Source organism: Alosa sapidissima, chromosome 18 (genome assembly GCF_018492685.1).
Source record: "Alosa sapidissima isolate fAloSap1 chromosome 18, fAloSap1.pri, whole genome shotgun sequence".
Lineage (NCBI taxonomy): Eukaryota > Metazoa > Chordata > Actinopteri > Clupeiformes > Clupeidae > Alosa > Alosa sapidissima.
In genome coordinates this window covers 7455809-7475571 of record NC_055974.1, presented here as the reverse complement: position 1 = coordinate 7475571, position 19763 = coordinate 7455809, and the positions used below count along the sequence as shown (strand labels likewise).

At 47.4% G+C, this 19763-nt stretch overlaps 1 protein-coding gene across 11 annotated transcripts in view; it reads right to left on the bottom strand.

The window, feature by feature from the left end:
• The window catches only part of LOC121689321 (probable E3 ubiquitin-protein ligase HECTD4), a 70821-nt gene that overhangs the window by 33138 nt on the left and 17920 nt on the right, over positions 1-19763 (bottom strand). For 5 of the 11 annotated variants that reach the window (XM_042069024.1, XM_042069026.1, XM_042069029.1 and 2 more), the window contains exons 12-37: positions 19500-19735; positions 19013-19155; positions 17007-17077; positions 16803-16908; positions 16175-16295; positions 15652-15780; positions 14584-14708; positions 14162-14315; positions 13195-13298; positions 11642-11846; positions 11243-11362; positions 10878-10982; positions 10411-10574; positions 9482-9727; positions 8425-8617; positions 7628-7732; positions 6971-7059; positions 6569-6738; positions 6113-6248; positions 5497-5641; positions 4895-5061; positions 4267-4413; positions 3431-3615; positions 2625-2666; positions 2236-2389; positions 1432-1712 (exon numbers count right to left, since the gene is read on the bottom strand). In XM_042069024.1, the coding sequence (XP_041924958.1) occupies positions 1432-1712; positions 2236-2389; positions 2625-2666; positions 3431-3615; positions 4267-4413; positions 4895-5061; positions 5497-5641; positions 6113-6248; positions 6569-6738; positions 6971-7059; positions 7628-7732; positions 8425-8617; positions 9482-9727; positions 10411-10574; positions 10878-10982; positions 11243-11362; positions 11642-11846; positions 13195-13298; positions 14162-14315; positions 14584-14708; positions 15652-15780; positions 16175-16295; positions 16803-16908; positions 17007-17077; positions 19013-19155; positions 19500-19735 (3843 nt within the window). The remainder of the gene's footprint in view (positions 1-1431; positions 1713-2235; positions 2390-2624; positions 2667-3430; positions 3616-4266; positions 4414-4894; positions 5062-5496; positions 5642-6112; positions 6249-6568; positions 6739-6970; positions 7060-7627; positions 7733-8424; positions 8618-9481; positions 9728-10410; positions 10575-10877; positions 10983-11242; positions 11363-11641; positions 11847-13194; positions 13299-14161; positions 14316-14583; positions 14709-15651; positions 15781-16174; positions 16296-16802; positions 16909-17006; positions 17078-19012; positions 19156-19499; positions 19736-19763) is intronic. The other 6 variants (XM_042069031.1, XM_042069032.1, XM_042069034.1 and 3 more) reach the window with 3 other exon arrangements.

The window sequence follows — 19763 nt, the reverse complement described above, 5'->3', positions numbered from 1 at the left end:
TCAGAGAGACCCACCCACTTCGCAAGGCGGTGAATTAGGATGCTATGATCAATGGTGTCAAATGCCGCACTCAAATCCAGAAGAATAAGGATTGAGACTTTGTTTGAGTCGGTAGCTAGTCTGAGATCATTGACTATTTTTACTAGAGCCGTTTCTGTGCTATGATTTGATCTAAAACCTGATTGGAATTTTTCAAGGATACTGTTTTCGTTGAGGAAGGTATTTAACTGATTACAAACAACTTTTTCAAGTACTTTGCTCAAAAACGATAGATTTGATATAGGCCTGTAGTTGCTCAGATTGGTATGGTCAAGATTTGACTTTTTAAGTAAAGGTTTCACAACAGCGGTTTTAAAAGCAGTTGGAAATATACCTGTTTCTAATGAGGTATTTATTACCTTGAGAAAAAAGGGAGCTAAGCCATCATATACTTTTTTGAGGAATGTAGTAGGGATTGGATCTAAAACACATGTTGAGGAGCCGGTTTGAGTTATAATTTTACCAAGCTCAGATTGAGTAATAGTGCTAAAGGACCTTAATTTTGGGGGGCTGTTTTTGGGTGTACTATCAAACATATTACTTGTGTTACCAATAGCCTCCCTTATAGAAATGACTTTGTTTTTGAAGAAGTCTGCAAATTCTGCGCATCTTAGAGAGGATGCCTGACTGAGTGTATCAAAAGGTGTTTGATGCAATAGCCTATCAATGGTAGAGAACAACACCCTAGAGTTTCCACTGTTTTCAGCAATTACCTTAGAGAAGTGGTTCCTCCTCTCATTCCGAATAGCTCTATTATAATTTGCAATCTTTTCTTTTAGAATGGCACGGTGAACCTGTAACTTAGTTTTTCTCCATGTTCTCTCAGCTTTCCTACATGATCTTTTTAGATCATGGATATTTTCGTTCATCCAAGGTGTCAGTTTGCTACAGGGCCTTTTTTTAGTCTTTAAGGGTGCCACTCTGTCAAGCAGAGCGCCTAATTCACGATTGAGAGCCTCTACCATTTGATCAATGGGATGATGTAAAATATCTAAATTTATGGAGTCTATAAGAGCTATGAACTGCTGTTCTGCTCTAATGTCCAAGAGTCGCGATTTGATTGCAATTTCGGGATGAATTTTTGGAGTACGTAGTACAATATTAAAAGATACACAATGATGATCAGACATATTTATATCATTTACTGATAAGTCTGTGACTTCTATCCCTCTGGAAATGACTAGATCGAGGGTGTTGCCAAGGTTGTGGGTGGGTCCTGTAACATGCTGCTTTAGCTCTAAACTGTCCAACACATTAAGGAACTTACTGGCTTTAGCATCAGTTGTCTTGTACAGCTAGCACTAGCAGTAATATAGGCACTAGCACTGTACCAGTACATAACCACTAGTCAACTAGTCGACAAGTAAAAATGAGTAGTGATGAAACTCCTACCGGGCACCACGTAGTCGGCCAGTTTGGCCAGCAGCAGGGCAGCGATGCGCGAGGCTGGGTCGCTGGCGTCGCGCTGCTCGGCCTCCAGCGCGTGGATGGAGTAGCTCCAGGAGGGCAGCGCCACCCTGCCGCAGTCCTCCACGCTCATGAGGGGCAGCGCGGCGCGGCACAGCTGCAGGATGATCAGCACCAGCTTGGGCGACGGACGCTGGTCCAGCAGCAGCGACAGCAGCTTGGACACGCACGCCGGCTGGCTCAGGATGGCCTTCCCGATGTGGCTCCTGGACCCAGAGCACAGACAGAGAAGAGAGGTCAGTCTACAGCAGCAGTACTACTATTAGCCTGATCTTGTTAAAAATGTATCCTGGAAACACAAATACAGTAGCCTATATATACACAGCATCTACAGAATATCATAGTTCACTGTGGATAACACACAGCAGGATATCACTAGCACTCTTGATAGGAATGTTTACCCAGGAACACGTAATGTATTACACTGAAGATTGTATAAAACACTGTGTGCTGTAAAAGTCACTGTGAATAAAATATAAAAGTGGCTTATGTGAATGTAAAACTAAATATCTGAAAGTATGCTTGGGCATGGACATGAAGCTGAATGGGTATGAGCAGAAGTGTACACGCATGTCTCAAAAGTTGCCTGTGCTGATTTATCTACTGCATAAGCTAGTCTGTAAGGGTTGGTTTTATAACTGGAGGATGTGAAATCTGTGGTCAGCTGTGCACATACAAAGAGATAGAACATGAGCAAAAACACACAAACAAACACACACACAAACACACCTGGACAGGTCATTGAGCAGACTGAGAACATCTTGCAGGGCGTCGTTCCCTGCTGCCTGGTTACCACAGCACTCCGTGGCCCGGGCCAGGTGATTGGTCAGCAGAGTGGACACCTGCCTGGCCAGCCCAGAGTGCACGGTGTCCGCTGAGCCACCTGGAGAGTGTCCACACAGAGAGGCAGTGAGTAGGAGAGCATGATGGGGAGATATGGACGCAGTCAAAGCAACATTTCACCTACTCATAGAAGGCAATCGATACAACAACAAGACAATACATTATTCAAACTCTTTCAGTACACAACAACTTTCCTGTAATATTTACCTTTCCCTGTTTAAAATAATCACACTCTCTTAATCTGCATCACCTACTGTTCTGGTCCTACCATTCACCTGCTCGCATTCTCCGTTTCCTACCCTTTGCTCTGGCTGCACCTACAATGCAAAGACACAGCTGCATGAGAAGACTTTTCAGAACTCCTCCACGATCCAGTTAGTGGCTCTCTATACTCCAGTGGCTCTGACTTACTGCAGAAGCACTGCAGGAGCTCACCGACACCCCACAGCATGACATGAATATTACATGCACTGGCAGAACATTCCGGCACGTCTGACTAGACACGGGTCAGTATTATGGGATTCATTAAGTAGAATACTGAGTAGAAGTAATGCATCACAGGCGAGGCGTGAGGAGATCAGAGAAGAGTCAGCTCACCTGCTGGGGGTTGGGAGTTAATAGCAGCCTTTAATACGTCTTCTAGAGGATGACTTTTATTTAGGGTTTTATTGCGCTCAAAGCTGTAATGAATCCCTCCACAAGAAGCTAGCCAGTGAGTGCACAGATTCCTAGACTATACTCAACACCTTTCTGCCAGTGCAATGCAACACAATGAAATGAGACAGTTTTCTGTGGGGTAATAGACTTGTGTGGAGAGCTATCGTCTACGCTTGTCTCCCTGATCAAAATGCATAAAACAGAGATCAAATGTTTGGTCTGTGCACCTGTTACTGTCAGACAAAGATTACCTGCCTTGTCCTTTCTCTTGCTGGCAAAGTAGAGTGTGTGAATGAGTGTGTGTGTGTGTGTGTGTGTGTGTGTGTGTGTGTGTCTGTTTGCGCACGCATGTGTGTGTGTGTGTGTGTGTGTGTGTGTGTGTGTGTGTGTGTGTGAACGCGCCTGTGTGTGCATGCCCACTCACCCTCCACCTTCTCCCACTCGATGCAGCGGTTGGCGAGCACCTGGAAGGCGGCCCAGGCCATGGCGGCCACCTTCTGCTTCTTGGTCTGCTTCTCGTTGGAGCTGCTCTCCCGCTGGCTGCTCAGGCTGCACAGGCGGTCCATCAGCTGCACCAGGCCGCTGCGCACCAGGCACTGCTCCTCACTCCTGCACACAGCCACCAGAGGGGACATGCTGACCTTTAAAGCCCCACGACTGAGCCATCACACGGATCAAGGAGTCCCCCCCCCCAATACATCTGCACTACAGCAAGGGAGCATCAGGCACATTATCATTGACCACCATTATCATCAACCACAGACCTTTGTGTGGGGAAGGGAGGGAGGCGTGAGAGAGAGAGAGAGAGAGAGCAGAGAGAGAGAGTGAGAAGAGGGAGGGGAGAGCATGAGAGAGAAAGAGAGAGCAGAGAGAGAGAGAGAGAGAGAGAGAGAGAGAGAAAGAGAGAGAGAGAAGAGGGAGGGGAGAGCATGAGAGAGAAAGAGAGAGCAGAGAGAGAGAGAGAGAGAGAGAGAGAAAGAGAGAGAGAGAGAGGAGAGCGTGTGAGAGAGAGAGTGAGAGAGATGGAACAAGAGGGAGAAAGTGTGAAGAGAAGGCAGGAGGGACAGGAAATCCAAGTAAAGGTTAGAGGAAACGGGATGGATAGATTTATGAATTAAGGTACCGGTTACCTACTGTAGGTAACAGGTTACCGCTAATTTAGTGAGGTGACCGCTAATTTAGAACAAACATTTCAGTAAACCCACAGAGCACAGAATGCTATCAGGCAGCAGGTCCCAGCAGGCCTGGCGGCCCACTCACCGTGTGTAGGGGATGGTGCAGAGCATGCCGATGCTGTTGGCACAGGCGATGGGGTAGCGGGCACACAGGGACACCACGGAGGTCATGGTCTCCCCGAAGGCCTCCTGGACCTGCTCCACCATACCACCACACGTCAGCTCATCAATCCTACAGAGAGGACACACACACGCACACACACACACACACGCACACGCACACGCACACGGGTCATTTCACATTAGTGTACTCGACTGTGGACTGTGAAGGACAATGCAGTGTGGAATTCGAAAAAGCTCATATTAAAAGGTGGTCGTGCTTCAATAAGATTAAAACTTCATATTAGATTAACATCTCTTTGTGCCATGAAACAGACAAGCAATGTGATCCCTAGATTAAAGCTGTCGATCATTGTGTTTGCCAAATCTATGACTGTATCAAGAATGTCGAGAAAGTATTATGCAAATACATATGCTCTGAGCATACCAGAGATGTGAGGTAGAAGTTACTTCACACACACACACACACACACACAACAAAAACATACACTCTCTGACTAACAGATCTGAAGCCGCAGTTGAAAGACACATGCCCGAAAGCGCTACCAAAGTGACGATCTCTCCAAAACCAGGTGGGTGTGTGTTGGCCTTACCTGGGTCCGCCCTGCAGCACCATGGTGACGGGCCCCACCAGGTGCGTGACCCCGCCCACCCTGACGGCGGCGGTGAGCAGCTCCCTCATGTGCACCAGGGCCTGCCTGCGCGTGCTCCCCCTACGCCACCGCGCCTGCGCCGCCGACAGGAAGCTGCTGCTCGACACCTGGGCACGCACACCCCACACACGCACACACACACACAATCACACCGTTACACACATATCACACCCCTGACTTTCACACGTTAACATTTCAGGCTTCAAGTCATGTCACTTCAGACAATAATGATTATAGATTCTGTTTCTGATTCATCAGATCGTTCTGGGTTTTGCCCTGTCTATAAATGTATTCCTCAAATCACCAAAAACAATAAATGAATAAAAAAAAATAAAAAAAAAGAATTATCGAAATTAAATTCTCATCAATTTTTAGTAAGACATTGTTAATTTGCAAAAATGACAGTGCTGGTGAGGAAAAACAGGGCTGTGCTAATGCAGCAGGTGACAGTAGGCGTGTGCCTCAGTCAGCCTGACCCTAAGTGACCCTGGGCCTGAGTGGCCTGTGACGGTGAGCAGTGCGGGGCGGAGGCGGGTGCTTACGGCCTGGTCCGGCGTGGTGCCTATGAAGGCGAAGAGCTGTCCCAGCAGCACGCTGTAGGTGGGCTTGTCCCGGCTGTCCTCGATGGCCAGAGACTGCAGCAGCGTGAAGGAGCTGCTCCGGTGGCTGGTGGGGTGATGACGCCTCCTGTTGGACAACAGGCACCACACAACACGTTTACACACAATTACATCAACATTTCATTTGAAGGGCCCGTAAATAATAACGGCCAAAGAGTTTAGTCACTCAATGCGCAGTGTCTCCTGCATGAACTAAAGCTATCGTGTGGTGGGATGGAGCATTAAGCTCATGTTTGAGCTTTGGATCTTGCCCATTGTATTCAATTTGCAAAGAGGTTTTGCCTTGTTATTAAATTAGCTTTAGCTTTGCTCAGCTCCTAAATTAAATCTAAATATCTAACATCTCTTCTCATTCGACTTTATGTTGTCTGGTTTAAAATATATCCCTTGGGCTTTCTAATTTCCCGTTGTTGTAATATAACGTTGCAAAAGCTATAATTGTGAGTAGGACTAAAATCAATTTTCTCTAAGCGTAAGTTTGCGTGTGTGAGTGCGGTTTGGTGCTCCACCGAAGCAGCGGTCATTCCCAGTGGCCCACCTCTGAGTGCTGTGCGTGAACTCCAGGTCCTGGTTGGCAATCATTTCCAGGTCAGAGGGCGCCGACATGCTCCGCAGGAAGACCGGCTGCTTCACCATGGGGATCACCGTCTTGGTGTCCGACACTGATTTACAGGCTGGGGAGAGGAACACAGGCTTATCTACCCCAGCTCATTAATCACAGTGAGGGATGCCAATGTCTGTATGAGGCCCAGTTCAGCTGGAGTGTGTGTGAGCATGTGTGCGTGCTTGTGTGTGTTATCAGATGTAAAGTGTAGCAGTCAGACTCCTGCAGTGCACTGTTGTGTAACACTCTTTGAAAGAGTGTGTGTGTGAGTGTTTATGTGATACTGGGCATTCCTGTGGATGAAGTGATTAAACTCCTAAAGTGCAGTAGAGTGCAGTGGGAATGTGCCGCAGGAGTCAAGTGCTTTGTGTGTGTGTGTGTGTGTACTACCTGGTGTTCCTGTGGGTGTGGTGGTGAGACTCCTGCAGTGTGGGGCTATGGTGACGTGCAGCAGCAGTTCGGTCCGATTCATCAGGCTCTTCACCAGCGCTTTGGTCTTCACCAGACACAGAGAGGCCCTGCCCTGCTGCAGACCAGTCACATCCTGGAAAAACTTCTCTCTGCGGAGAGAAAAACACACACACGCACGCACACCCACCCACACACACACACACACACAGCCACCCACACACACACACACACAAATATCTCTTCATTCACCAGTTTTCTCTAAATGCAACATTGTATTGGTCATCCCTTTTGGTCAACAGGGCTTAACCTTAACTGTAGGATGAGGCCTGCTGGGGTGCTTCACCACCAGGCCTGATTAGAGCAGCAGGGCCAGTATCTCACCTTAGGGCCAGGACCACATTCTCCAGGTCACTCCAGTCCAGTGGAACCTCCTTCAGCGAGCACAGCAGCTCCAGCTCTTTCATCTTGTTCTGTCAGATTAAACACACACGTACATACACACACACACACACACGCACAAGCACACACACACACACACAAAGTGCACACACACACACACACACGTTAGGCACTGGAGGGTTAAGTTCTGCATGTCTAGTAGCATCTCATGTCTTCCATCCCTGTTGTAATGGCGCTGATAAATCACTGGCTGTGTGCAGAGTGAGTGTGTGTTGGAGCGGAGTGCTGACAGGCCCTCATGCTCACTGGAGCGACTGCGGCTCGGTCTGCTGACATGATGACAGGCCACAGCAGATGTGGGAGTGTGTGTGTGTGGTGTCTAGCGCACCAAGGATGGAGGGATGGAATGGGGTTCACCACAAAGAGAAGTGGTAGTTGTGGAGAAGAGAGAGAGAGAGAGAGAGAGAGAGAGAGAGAGAGAGAGAGAGAGAGAGAGAGAGAGAGGGAGGATGGAGGGATGGAATGGGGTTCACCACAAAGAGAAGTGGTAGTTGTGGAGAAGAGAGAGAGAGAGAGAGAGAGAGAGAGAGAGAGAGAGAGAGAGAGAGAGAGAGGATGGAGGGATGGAATGGGGTTTACCTCGAAGAAGTGGTAGTCGTGGAAGAAGGGCGTGTTGTTCTCCAGCTTGCCTTGCTGCGCCTCCTCCACCTCGTTCTGCCACTTCTGCTCCAGCTCTGCAACACTCTGGTGGAGAACCACATGAGGAAGTTTAGACCACACTCACACACGCACACACACTCCAGCACATACTGTATGTAGGGACAAGCTTGTGCGCACGCGCACACACATACACAGATATAAATACACAGAAAGCCATAGACACAGTCATTTTAAAAGGCGGAACATTTTCACTGCAAAATGTGCACTGTATCATGTAGCCACTCTGCGTCTTTTTATGAATACAGTAGCCTGAAGTTTTATTTCAACCGCTTACTTTGGTCTCACTCATTGGATCCAAGTAACAGAAATAGCAAACTCCAAGTTATGGTAGGGTAAGTTAAGCTATAAAGACATAGCCAATTAAACATGAAGAAAAAAAGTGAATGGGACACTTTTGAAACTAGTTCAGCTTGTGTAGGCCTATTAGTGCTTTATGAACATATTGAACACACTTTTAGAAATACCGTGATAATACCGAAACCGTGATAATTTTGGTCACTAAAACCGTGAGGTTAAATTTTCATACCGTTACATCCCTAAAACACACACACACAGACAGACATATAGATACACAGAGAGCCAAAAACACATTCACACACATACACAGGCACACACACACAAACACTCATCTTCATACCAAAAAGACATACAGTACAAGACACACACAGAAGCCCACACATACACACAGACGCACATATAAACACACACACACACACCTGAAGCTGGCGCTCCATGGCGTTGATCTTCTTGAAGGTCTCGGCCATGATCTTGCAGAGCAGGTCGTGCTCCTCGGGGTGCTCCTCGCGGTACTGGAAGTTGACCAGCGACTGCAGCGCGTCCACCAGCATCAGGTGCTTGATGACGCACGAGACGATGACCTCCTCCATCACGTCGGGACGGATCACCTCCCTAAAGGGACAGACAGACAGAAGGACCAGACACATGAGAGAAGAGGTGGTCAGTCACATTTCCGTTTCCATTTGGTCATTCAGGTGCCGTTATCCACAGCTACTGTATGTACAAGTGAAGGACAACACAACGCAAACCAAGGAGAGGAAAATAGGCAAAAGGTTGTGAGAAAAATATAGCGGTTTCTTGGCACGTCGGTGCCAGACGAAGAGGGATACATTCTATTTAAAGGCCCAACAAGCAAAGTGAGAAAAGGCAGCAAAGTAGACTGACAGGCTAGTTCACAGGCACCGACATTCATCTGGGAAGTTATGTAAAGAAATTAAGCTTAATAAAAATCATGTTGGAGCCTAAAACTCATTTAAGTTCACGGAGAGGATATTGGTGTAAATGCTGAATAGGATTCTGCTCTCCTCCAAACTAATCACCAGAGTAGCTCTGATAAGACTTCACAATCCCCTCGCTTTGTGCTCTGCTGTCTGCTCTGTCTGGCTAGTCTCATTTCTTTCTCTCATCCCTTCTTTCTCTCTCCTTCTTAATTCCTTCTTTTACCCGCCTTTCTTGGATTATTCCCCTCTTACTTGATGCTCAGGCTGCTTGATAATGGCAAAAATCACATTATCACGATTATTTTGGTCAATCTTGCAGTCATATTTATTTGATTCATTGAATTTGGATGTATCCTGCATTTATTGAACTTAAAAAAGAAACAGAATGGACCAAAATATATACATTGTTTCCAGTTGAGTTGTTTTTGTAATCTTTGGACGCTAAAATCGTAAATTGATATCAAAATGTGATTACCGGTAATTGCACAACAATATTATTATTATTATTATCATTATAATAATTGCACAGCCGTACTTGATGCTGGGTCTGAACTGGGGCCGGGCACGTCCTGACAGCTCGCGCAGGCGTCCCATGATCCCCGGCGGCAGGCGGATACGCGGCAGGTCGCAGTAGGCTGCGGGGAGCAGGCCGGGCGGTGGCACCAGCACGTCCGAGGGGTAGGTGAACTCACGGTCCTCGTCGATGGTGAGTGGCAGCGGGGAGGGGCTGGGGGTGAGGGCCGGCGAGATGGCACCGTTGGCCTCCACCTGCCACTGACATCTGAGAGAGGGATGGAGAGAGAGATGGAGAGAGGGGAAGAGAGGGATGGAGAGATAGATGGAGAGAGATGAAGAGAGGAGGGAGAGAGATGGAGAGAGGGGAAGAGATGGAGGGACCAAGAGAGAGAGAGCAAGAAAGAAAAAAGAAAGACAGAGGGAGGGAGGGAGAGAGAGAGGGAGGAAGGAGGGAAAGAGAGAGGACAGTGTGTGTTAATGAGGGGGTTTGGTGGTTGGAGAGGACAGGGATTATGAAGGACACAAAGACAGAGAGGACAGGGGGAGGACAGAGATGTTTCATTTCTCAAACCTGACTGTGTAATCTGCCTGGGAAAACGTTCTCCTTTACAATGAACCAGCTCTGTACTATTTCTCTGCTCAGTGGGAGCTTTTTTTATCTTGCACAGACTGAGAGAGCAGCTCCTCATTTTATAGAGCACTTCTGGCACCGCCAGTGCTTTGAGACATTTTGAATACAGAAGTACATTTGATTCCCTTCATTAACTTTTATTTCTTTTTGCATGCATTTATCCAAAGCAACTTACAGTAGAGGTACTACACTTCTGGTGTGTGCATACACCCGTGTACATTTATGTCAGTGTGTGTGTGAGTGTGAGTGTGAGTGTGAGTGTGAGTGTGAGTGTGAGTGTGTGTCTGTCTGGGTGTGTGTGTGTTTGCTCAGCTGACCGCTGCAGTAGTTTGGAGCAGAGCAAGTCGTGGCATGCCTCCTCCTCGGGCGTGACCTCGGGGCCGTTGTAGAGGATGCGGAGCATTGAGCAGGCCAGCACCGACAGCCCCAGAGCCAGGTCGGCCAGGAACGGCAGACCACCGGAAACGTCCTCAGAGGACTCCTACAGCAGAGAGCGGAGGGATACTTACTTACATGCTTTATTAGTGTCTATAGGTGATGGACAAACGTCTAAGAAAGAAAAGGTGGTTCAACATAATCCTGCTGTAAATTAATGAAATCCCTTGTAGACGCCATTAGTTTATTTTGGATCAACCGGAGCATCACAGGTACCTAAGTAGTCACAGGGACTAAGTAGGCGCAGGTATATGTTCACAAAAAGGCCTGGTTGATTGAATGTGCAATATATTACTGCACAGATGTAACGCATCGTGCATGGGGTTGTGGGTTGCATGTACACACGTACCTGAGCTCGGACAGTGCATGAGAAGCCCCACATGGCTTTGTCAGGTGTGTTGTGCTCGCGGCCGCTCCGCATCTCAAAGGAGAACGTCACCGTGTCCCCCTCCACCTAAGACAACACACCGGACACACACGAGAGGCGCAGTTGTGGAATCTGTGCTGCTAGGGGTGTGCATGACAACTATGGCTTTTAGGTTATCGTTACTTCAGGGACAGTGTAAATGCATGTGTGTATGTGTATGTGTGTAAGACAACAGCTGATGTGAAGACAACAGCTAAAGAGAGAGAGTGTGTGTGTGTGTGTGTGTGTGTGTGTGTGTGTGTGTGTGTGTGTGTGTGTGTGTGTGTGGTGTACGTGTACATTCTCACCTTGACCAGGTCTTTGGGCCAGCCTGTGCCCAGTACGCTTCGGCTGCCGTAGCCCAGAGTGTTTCCCCCGTACTCCGTGACCTTGCGGCTGTTTGTGTTGGGACCAGCGTAGATGACCAGCTGAAAACAGCAGACACCAGAGGACATTGCACTAACAAACATTTGACATGTTTACATTCACAACTGATCACTTATTACCAAACTTAAATTAAAATGCCAATTAATAATGTCAATACTGTAAACATAATTATTGTCAATATATACAAGAATGAAATAGTTATTATTCAATGTCAGGGTCTGTGTAGTCTTGTCCTGTTCCTTTGTACAGGTGTCCACTTGTCCTGGTCCTTGACCCCTGTACAGAGACACATCCTACAGCGGACTGAGAGGCCGACTCACCTTGTCGTAGTCGTACTGTGAGGAGCAGCGTGGGTCGAAGCGCAGGTAGAGGCAGCGGGCTCCCGGGATGTGCACCGTCTCCTTGAACTTGTAGTTGTCCCGCACCGGGTGGACCGTCTCCACCGTCTTCCCTGCGGCCCACGGGGCGGGGATCTTCAGGCCGGTCAGGAAGCCCGGCTCCTCGCGCTCCTCCAGGATGCGCAGGCTATGGGAACGGGAACGGAAGGTGAGCGGTGAAGTAAACACACACACACACACACACACACACACACACACACACACACACACACACATATATATATACACGCAAACCCACACACATGCGTGCTTTATAATCCAATATATGCCAATATATAAGTATAAGGAAGTATATATACTCTTTTGATCCTGTGAGGGAAATTTGATCTCTGCATTTATCCCAATCCGTGAATTAGTGAAACACACTCAGCACAAAGTGAACACACAGTGAGGTGAAGCACACACTAATCCCGGCGCAGTGAGTTGCCTGCATCAACAGCAGCGCTCGGGGAGCAGTGAGGGGTTAGGTGCCTTGCTCAAGGGCACTTCAGCCGTGCCTACTGGTCGGGGTTCGAACCGGCAACCCTCCGGTTACAAGTCCGAAGCGCTAACCAGTAGGCCACGGCTGCCCCCATATCTCTTCTTTAAACCTCCTCTGATGTAATAACCAGGGGAAACTTCTTGAAGACTGTCTGCATCTTCTTTCTAAAGATGCTAATGCAATGGGTAGCACAGAAGCTATTTTGCATTTTGCTGTTTTGTTTTGCACAATAGTGTGTTGCATTTTACCATCACAATTGCATAACACAATCCACCCCATCCACCAGGGACTTCACATCTTTTAGCTGCCTGTGCCACTGAACACAATTAGGCGAACATCCCCCACACAGAACAGAACCCAGATTCATCAGAGATAAACTGAAACCAAATGAGGCCAGCCAGCAGCAGCAGAATCTGACAGCAGACCAGACAGAGGTGATCAAGGGCTGTCTGGCTCTGGCTCTACCCATATCTATCTCTCTCTCTCTCTCTCTCTCTCTCATTGCAGTCTGTTTTACACGCGTACAGCAGTGCAAACAGTTCACAAGAAAACGATACAATCTACATGCTGTAATCTGCATGCTGTAGATTGTATGAGTGACATGGGAATGGGGTTGAAAGGAAGGCGGAGACCCACATAAGTAATTGTAAGCGGTAAATTGGAGGACAACACGGTGATAATGCAATTATCAGGCCGGTGGTAAAAGGATTATCCCAGTGAATGGAGTACATTAACTCCTTATGGACTTCTGTCAGAAACATTCAAACCGCGTGTCTCGGTAGCCAACAGTTCAATAGAGTTGGTCAAGCAGTGACATTTCCAGGCATTAGTGAAAGAAGGATGCTGTGTGTCTGAACTAAAGAAGAGTTACACAGTGTTTGGCCTGTTCAGGTTGGTGTTTGTGTCTGTGAGCCCTATGACACGGTGTATTTGTTAGTGCTGGTAAACACTATTGCAGAAAGGTGTGGTCTGAAAATAACAGGTGCATTCCTACTGGTCATCAGTAGGGGGCATTTTAGCCCCTTGGCGGAGCGAGCCGCTCTCCAAAGGACTTCCTTCAGCGAAGAGAGGTGACTGGGTCTTTAGCAGCAAGGCAGTCTGTGAGGGGGGAAAACAGAAACATTTGAAGAACAAGTCTAGGTTCACACAACATTTCTCTTCAACTAATTACAAGGCAATTCTTGTACAAGCACGTCTTGGGCTATTATCTTTCTTTGGCTGCTTCTTTGGTTGGCCTACATGGGTCTCGGTCCTCTCAACTAAATATGTTCTCATTAATTTAACTTCTTAAAATGGAAAGCCATTCAGCAAAAATCAGAAAGAAAAGAAACAGAATCTCAGCGGGACTAAAGCAATTTCAGCAGCGATCTGGAGATGGCCATGATTGCCAGGAGGGTGCCCCTTGACTCTGTGGCTTTGCGGAGAGAGGCGTCATTACAGCCCAGAACAATAATCTGCGCCATTAAAACATCCCAACACAAGACACCAATTACATAAAAGTATTACAAAAACATAAGTAGCTTGCGCAGAACTTGGCTCTCCTTTATGTACAAATGTACAACACTTTCACTAGAGCACTTCAGTAGAGCTGTGACTTAGTTAATTAAAGGACAAAATGGATCGCTCGCCAAGCAACACAACGACTGCATTTAGACAATACACACACACACCAGCGATAGTGAACACTAAGGGCCAGTTTCCCGTACGTAGAGTCCTAAACTAATCCAAAAAGAGAATCTCCACTGGAAAACAAACCCTTTTAATCGACTAGTCTTAATCATTGCATGGGAAACTGGCCCTTAGCAGAACACACAGAACCATTGCCTCCCACTCTGGCACAACCACCAGCGTAAGGGGCCGTGCGTGAGGTGAGCCGGTGGCGTGTGGTCAGGTGAGGTGTGGTCAGGTGAGGTGAGGTGCGGTCAGGTGGGTCAGGTGTGGCGTGGCGTGGTGTGGCTCACCTGGCTGGTGTAGAGGACCAGCTGGACCAGCTGGGGCATGAGGGCATCGGCCAGCGTGAGCGTCTGCAGGTTGGGGTGCATGAGGGAGGTGAGCAGCACCGGCAGCAGGTGGCCCAGCATGGTGGCCTTGGTCACCTGCTCCAGACCCTTCAGCCTGCACACACAGGGGGAGGGGCAGGACACATAGCAAACGCATGTCTTGAGAAAATGGGATAGATCGCAATGAAATGACACATGTAGAACCATAGAATACTCATAGATATAGAACCTACAATTACTGGCAGGCATGTAGTTCAAAGAACATCAAACATTGGGTGAGTCTAATGTTTTAAAGGGGGGAGCCTAATGTGCTCAGAAAAAGTTCGTAGTCATTCGCATAGTGGGCTCAATCCACAGCTGGGGATCCTGGCGTCTATCCATACCTGCTCTCGCGGTCACTGATGTCGCTGTTGATGAGGGCGGTGGTGACCTGTTGGAGGGTCTCCAGCACCTCGTCGCAGCCCACCAGGATCTTGGTGGCCAGGGACAGGATGCTGGTCTGCAGCTCCTAGGGGGACGACACACACACACACAGAGGCTTCGGTAGCAAGGACACCTTCTCTCTCAAGAACCAGGGCGTTTGCGTGGCCCAAAGCAAGAACAGCGATGAGCGGAAGCAGAAGCGAACGTGGCAAATGCACTCGAGAGCTTTCAGTGGCCACTAATCCAACATGAGAATCAGCTATACGATATACAGCGGCAACGTAGCTGTAACAACTAATACGTGTCCAGAGGATTTGAGCTTGCTGGATGGCAACAGCAAAGTGCTCAATACACAGTAAAGATCACAATAATCCAAACAACTGGGTTCAAAGATTCCTTAAAGAAATGCTTGGGTGTGCAGTAGCGAAAGGAAAATATTGTCAAACCGCAAGTGCATAATTTCTCTTTAATGGTGAGTCATGGTCTGGTTCTCAATGATGAAACGCACAGACTTAATTATATTTCTTATTAGGCTGATTTAGGAGTCCTAGGAATGCTTTTCTGCTCAAAATATTCACAGAGGTAATGTCTCTTTTCAGGGCCCTGTACAGCCATCCATTTCAGGGGTACTTCAATGTCTGAGGTTTTAATACTTCATTGCAAAACCTTTTCACACAAATTAAAGATCAATCTTTGAATGCTAATATTACAGCCTCCAGGAAGTCTAGGTCATTCTATACCGGGCAGGGAAACGTACCCTATTGATAAGCTACAATGGCACAGCAAATGACCAAGGCTGATACACGCAGACTACGACGCTCTAACCTACTTAGAAGACTGCAGTAAAAACTACTTGCAAGCCAGCACAAGCCATGCCCACAAATAACAACCGCAGCCATGGCGTTCTGCACGGCTCCTTGGACAGGACAGGCAGGGGCGCAGCACATGACGCGAGTGCACGTTCCGCGGACAGCACACAGAACAGAGACAGAACGGACAAGTAGGGGGATTTTAAAGGGGATGTTTACCTGTACCTTCATTGTTTCCCCTTGGAGGGAGCTGTCGCTGTCATCAGCGTCATCCGGCCGGAGCAGGATGGTGTTGCTGAGTAAGTGGTTCTGAACCGCCATGAGGTAGCGTAAGCTTGGAGAAGCCACCTGCAGGCCAACAGCAGAGGGATTGATTAGGGTACAGGATACTCTGTGCAGAAGTGTGTGTGATTATATATATTCATAATATACGATGTATATGAGCCATAAGTGCCATTATGTTGTTTGCACAGAATGCTGCGTTGCTGTTGTTACAGTTTTCCCACAGTGATGATTTACAGAAGACAGTTCTCTATGTGTGTTATTCATTTTTACTTCAACATGCAGAGCATTATACTGCAGGACCAACAAAAGATGGTCAAATTCAACCGTGTGAGCCAATCACAGATCAAACAGATGGCTTCATAGATCTTGGCACTCGGGTGGTCTAATCTACACCACAGAGAGCAAAATGGCCTTTGACCAACGGGGACCGAGAGGCCCATTAGCAGCTGAGACGCACTGGCACTGTGGACAGGAGCTTCTGGAAGTCGTCCCGGGCCACGGTTTGGCATTTGGTGATGAGGAGGCAGGACTCGCGCACCACTGTCTTCAGGATGTAGTGCAGCAGTTCATCACTCAGCCTGCAGGGGGAGCACAGAGAAGTGAGTGTGAGGGAGAGATAGGGAGGCTGACAGCTCTTCTGTTGAGAGGTGATTCAGTGCACTGAAAATCAGCCTGAAACCAGAAGAGCACAAATTGCTCTGGTAATGTGCAATACAGAATCGGCCAAGAATTTTATCTCCATGGCAGCAAAATCAATTAGACGTTAAATGTTTCGTGATAATTTATGAGACATAACTAAAAGCTGCATGCAATTCACAATGGCCAGCCAATCTCTGATTAGTTGACTATATTTATTTGTTGACTGAAGAAACTGAAGCATGTGAGTGGGGAATGGGATGACCAAACAGATTTAACGCTTCTGGATTTCTCTCTCAAAGGGGCTTTCTAGGGTCACTGACGTTTCAGTATGAAAATTACCTGATATATTCTTTAATCGACAGCAAGCTTATTTAATTAAGATGGACATCTGTGCATAGACAGTGCTGTGGCAGAGGGACCACAGGCCAGACAGGTGTGCTTGTTACCTGTAGTGGTCGTCGTCCTCGCTGCCGAAGCGGTTCTTCTGCAGCTGGTCGGATAGGTTGGTGAGGATGACGTCCCGTAACTGGGACAGGCCACTGTTCCTCTCGCCTGCAAGCAGTTAACACACCACACAACGGTCAAAGTGATTTACGCCTGTCATTCACACGGCTGAGTGTGTCTCTGTGTGAACAGGTCTGGAATTTTACCTTCCGTCAGGACCAGCTTCAACAAGTTGTTCAAGTCCGTCTCCCCCGAATACAAGATATTCAGACCAGAGCTAGAAAAGAGGACAGTGGGTTCACTTATAAGTTAATGTTGTAGATGTGGCAACAATAACATTATACTGTTATTTAAAAACGGATTTCTGAGCTATTAGCATATTCCTTTCATACTGGATGTTCCTTACTGTGAAGGATTGCACCAGACTGGCAGCCAGATAGGGGGCAATACACAAGGCAAGGCATTAATACCACTGTGCACAAACTAATTAAATTACTGCGCAAAATCATTTCACTTATATGCCAATAATATAATCCTGTGCGCATGACCTTACTGTTAAAAACACAGTGACAGGCCCCAGCGGTGGCGCAACTGGCTGGGGCACCTGCACCGTACGCCGGCAACCTGGGTTCGATTCCCGCCCCGTGGTCCTTTCCGGATCCCACCCCTGCTCTCTTTCCCACTCATTTCCTGTCACTCTCCACTCTCCTATCATTAAAAGGTATAAATAAAGGCCAAAAAAAAATATATACCAAAAAAAACAAAACACAGTGACTACGAGCTATCATTAAGGTAAACCTCCATCACATTACGCTAAATATCATTAAGGTAAACCTCCGTCACATTACGCTAAATATCATTAAGGTAAACCTCAGTCATATTCCGCTAAATATTAAGAAGTGCTAGTATTTCTGCTTGATTACGCACTGCAGCGTATAAATAAATTAGCAAATATTGGCATCGCCACATCTCAAGCTCACATTCCCACCTCTCGACTAATAAGCATCACAGCTTTTAGAACCGTTGTAAACAAGACCAATGAGGTAATAGCAGACCTTTGTCCTAATGGACACAAACAATACACACACAATTACAGACCTGCCAACCTTGAAGACATTTTTTGAGTAGCACCTCAAGCCAAGAAAAAAAAACTGCTCACGTCGACCTCCATGCATGCAGCCAAAAACAGACATAGCAAGATACATTTTGGATGGGGACCCATCTTTAATGTCGCATATCTATCTAAATTTGATCCAAGGTGGATGTTTGCACCTTTTAGCGTAGTTTTAAGTAAAAAATCGTCCCAGTGTACTTTAATGTGAAAATGCGTGGTTGCTACGCAAAATGCGTACAAGTTGGCAGGTCTGCAATTATTACAACAATATTTCTATAAAACTCCCACCCCAATAAACACTACTAAACTGAATTGAATTCATCCCACTGTTCTCAAGCTCAGAATCACAAGTTCCCTCCGTGACTAACACCGGCCAATATTTTCCATCCCTGGAAGTAAATCCAGGGCAGCAGTCTACAGAAACGAACAACATAATCTTTTTTCTTCATTGAGCTGTGTGTGCCCGGCATGGCTTGGTCTACTCTATCTGTGATGCATCACGAACTGAGAAACTGCGGTACACCCATTGAGTTCATGGCACTTTTCTCTCCCAAACGGTTCAATATGTTCTCAGCAGGGGAGCGAATGGAGCAGACATGGATGAGACGCTGTGATGGCTTCTGAGCTCCACGATGACACACGATGTCAGGCCACAGCACTGCTTTCTGTCTGACAAAACAGCCTCACAGAGAGCAGCTGAGGCCTCTCCTGAACGCTGGCTAAAGCGGTCAGCATGAGCACACTCACTCCCCTGTCTTTTCATACTTGGAAAGTACATTAGCTGTCCGAATAGTCACTAGTCCATCTCCATTCAGATTCACGCAAAGATTCCACTTGGTCGTGTACTAAAAACGTATCACTGTGTCCATCACACAGCTTCTACTTTAGTGAGATATGGCCATATTAATATTGATAATACATTTGATCTATAAATGCCTTTCAAGTCACCCAAGGACACTATACAATTTCAAGGTTCATGGACGTTATACATTACATACAGACAGAAATTACAAAGGACACAGAAATTACACAGAGAGCATTGTACAATTAAAAGTTTAAGACGCGACACACTACATACAAACAGACAGGTGAGTTTACCTGATGGCCAGGCAGACTTCCCTCTGGATCTCAGCTCCAATCTGACCCACCGGAGCCATCAGCAGCTGCCACAAAAGCAGGCCGGCACGCCGCACACTCTCCCGGTTCTGCTCCGACTGCGGGTTAAAGAACCGGAACACCACCTAGAACAGGTACATGGAGAGTGGGTTAATGATTATAACGAAGACAAAAAACAAGGAAACGTGGGGAGAAGACTTAGAGTAGAATAGAGTTAGTGGAAGTAAACGTTGGAGTGGAGAACAGCTCTATAAGTATACAGACATTCATTGAGTGATTAAACTCAACCCAGACGCTTTTTGTCTAATGTACTTCTAACGCACTTTCCCTTTTGAATATTCTTTTTCTCTGCTCATTTTCAAAGCACTTTTGAAAGCTATCGGAATGGTGCCACATGAATAAACCTGCTCCTAAATGGGAGGTCCACCACACCACCCCCGTGGCACCCCCGCGTGTCGCGTCCACTCACCTGAAAGACGACCAGGATGCAGCGGATGATGCAGGTGTCGCCGTTGACCATGGCCTTCTCCATGATGTCGCAGATGCTGCTGAAGTGGCGCGCCTCCATGGGGTGCTGCTTGCCCAGCAGGGGCCCCATGGGCATGGCGGGGCCGCTGGCCGCCAGCAGGTTCAGCTGGTGGATGCACATGGCGCCCACGTGGTGCAGCAGCTGGCTGATGACCTTGCCCGTCCCCACCATCTCGTCTGGAGGAGGAGGAGGAGGAGGAGGAGG